The sequence below is a fragment of the Microtus ochrogaster genome, chromosome 10 (genome assembly GCF_000317375.1).
Source record: "Microtus ochrogaster isolate Prairie Vole_2 chromosome 10, MicOch1.0, whole genome shotgun sequence".
Lineage (NCBI taxonomy): Eukaryota > Metazoa > Chordata > Mammalia > Rodentia > Cricetidae > Microtus > Microtus ochrogaster.
Genome location: NC_022016.1, coordinates 26,455,368 through 26,457,858, shown reverse-complemented (window position 1 = coordinate 26,457,858; position 2,491 = coordinate 26,455,368). Strand labels below are relative to the sequence as shown.

At 44.3% G+C, this 2,491-nt stretch overlaps 1 protein-coding gene across 1 annotated transcript; it reads left to right on the top strand.

Moving 5' to 3' along the window:
• The first annotated feature begins 336 nt into the window (after positions 1–336).
• Positions 337–915, top strand: Ifne (interferon epsilon). The gene has a single exon (XM_005352721.2). The coding sequence runs from the start codon at positions 337–339 to the stop codon at positions 913–915; it is 579 nt and encodes a 192-aa protein (XP_005352778.1).
• Positions 916–2,491: the final 1,576 nt, after the last annotated feature.

Below are 2,491 nucleotides of genomic sequence, written 5' to 3'. Positions count from 1 at the left end.
GTGAAGTGAAACCTTGTATGTAATGAATAATGAGGGCAATAGAGGATCAGAATGGACAACTGTAATTGTCTCAAGAAAAGTATACAGTGGGGCCAGCTCTCCCATTACGGCCTCAAAGAGCCAACACAATGGGGAAAGTAAAGGAAGTGTTCCATAAAAACCCTGAAATGGGAACCAGAAAACCTCAGACATAAACTTGAGGCAATGACACACAAGGAAGCAAAGGCAACAGAAAGAGAGTCCTCCACCATAACCTGAGAGACATGGAAGGCCAACATTTCCTGGAGCTGGAGTTTCCCCGGGTGAGCGCAGCCGTCAGCACTTCTGTCCCTCGCCATGATGCACCTACAGCTCCCTGAAATGGTGCTGCTGCTCTTGACTTCTTCCACTCTCTCCTCCCTAGAACCGAAACTGCTTCTCTTCCAATCAAGAATGAATGGGGAAAGTTTACAGCTTCTGAAACCTTTGCCCATCTCATCAGTCCTGCAGTGTCTAGCACACAGGAAGAATTTCCAGCTTCCTCAGCAGGCTGTGAGCCGTCACCAGGGCCAAAAGGGACATGCACTGGCTGTTCTGCACGAGATCCTCCAGCAGATCTTCAACCTCTACTGGACACATGTTTCTCCAGGTGCTTGGGAGGAAAACCATATAGAAAGAGTCCTAGCGGCGCTTCACCAACAGCTGAAGTACGTGGAGTCGCTAACGGGACTACAAGCAGAGCAGAAGAGCAGTAGCTTGAGTGTGCAGAACCTTAGGTTACAGATTAAAGCGTACTTCCGGAGGATCCACGACTACCTGGAAAACCAGAGGTCCAACAGCTGTGCCGGGGTCATTGTCCAGATAGAAGCCAGCCGCTGTATGTCCTTTGTGCTCAGGCTCACAGGATGGCTGAACAAACAAGAACCAGACCCTTGAACACTGTGAAGCGAGAGTCAACAGCGGATTTTAAAGGCCTAGGTTAGTGGCAGAGTGCCAGGAGATAGATGAACATTATTGCTTCTTTTTGGTGTATGACGGCTGCCTTGTGTTGCTTCTGCGTGTCTTTAACTGTGTCTTAAGATCGCACGAGTTGGCTACAGTTATTTTTCTCTTGCCATGCCGTGTCATGTTTTCTACCAGTTTTTAATTATCTGAGAATTAAAATTGATTCATTCATTAAAATTACATAATTGCTTCTTGAAGCGGTGACATTTTCACAGAATCCTGTAGCTAGAAATGATGAAGTATGACTTTAATGTAATTAGCATTCCTTAACAATTCCAGTGAATGCCTTGTTTACCAGAAATTGTTAGAGGTTATGAGTAAGAGTTGAAACTAAGACCAAATACTGAATATTTCTGTTACAAGAGACTAATAGAAATATGGCCAAAAGACGTGAACAATTTTCAGAGGAATGAAAACAGATTTAATCTCACTCATTATAATAATAACAATGCAGATTACAACTAAATAGCATGCCACTTTATCCTGTTAGGTAACACCTCAAGGTTTAATTAAGAAAAATGCACAGACTCACAGACTGCTGAGAAAGCAGGACAATTTTCCTGTATGGCAGTCACTGTAGATGGATTGGCAAATGCTCTTATAATTTGCCAGATCAGCAGAAGTTGGCACAGGCCATATTCTCACAAGGAAAAATGTTCTTGTTGAAGAGAATGCTTCCCATACATAAACGCATAAAACAAAAAATATAGGAAAATGTGTATAAGTAGTATATTTGGGCAAAACCATGAAATAACTTTAATATTTGCTCTTGCTGTCTGTGTGTGAAGAACTAAAGAACACATGAAAAATAAATTACAGCGATAAATTAGTGCAGTGTGAAGAAAGGGAAGGCAGATTTGGGGGCACAGACTGGGGAAGGAGAGTTTTCACTCTTGTTTCTAAGTGGTAACTTTGAATCTAATTAAATGTATCTAGCTAGTTAGGACTCTGAGAAATATCAGTGAAAGAGCCTTGTTGCTCAACGAAGGTACGGGCTGAAGGCCAGAGGAAACAGGACTGAAGCAGCCTGCTCTTGCCTGGCAGTGGCTGGGAGGAAGCTGAACACGCCGCAGGGAGGGGTTTCTGCTTCAGGAAGGGTCTGGTGGTGACATGATTACCTCTCTCCTGGGCAAACCTCTTAAGAAGTCCTCACAAAGCAATGTGGAGCAAGCTGTCTGAAGTCCACCGCGACTTGGTCTCTTTGCTACGTTATCTTGATACAAGCAGCAAGGCCAAGGACACAAGCCCCATAGCTACTTCTACTTCGCAATCATTGCATAATCTGCCATGGAAGTTACTACTGAGCTCAGAGGCTTGCTGGAGAACCAGACCGTCACAGTTTAGTCTAAACACTGCAAGCATCTGTTGGTGGATGCTTCTAGATTTGGCTTGAAATGAACGGGGAGAAGCTGACTGGGCTTCTGGATGTGAAGGAGTCCCCACAGTCAAGCAATCTTTCCAGCAACCGCAAACACAGGAGCTAGCTGTCAGGAAAAAGTCCTTACTG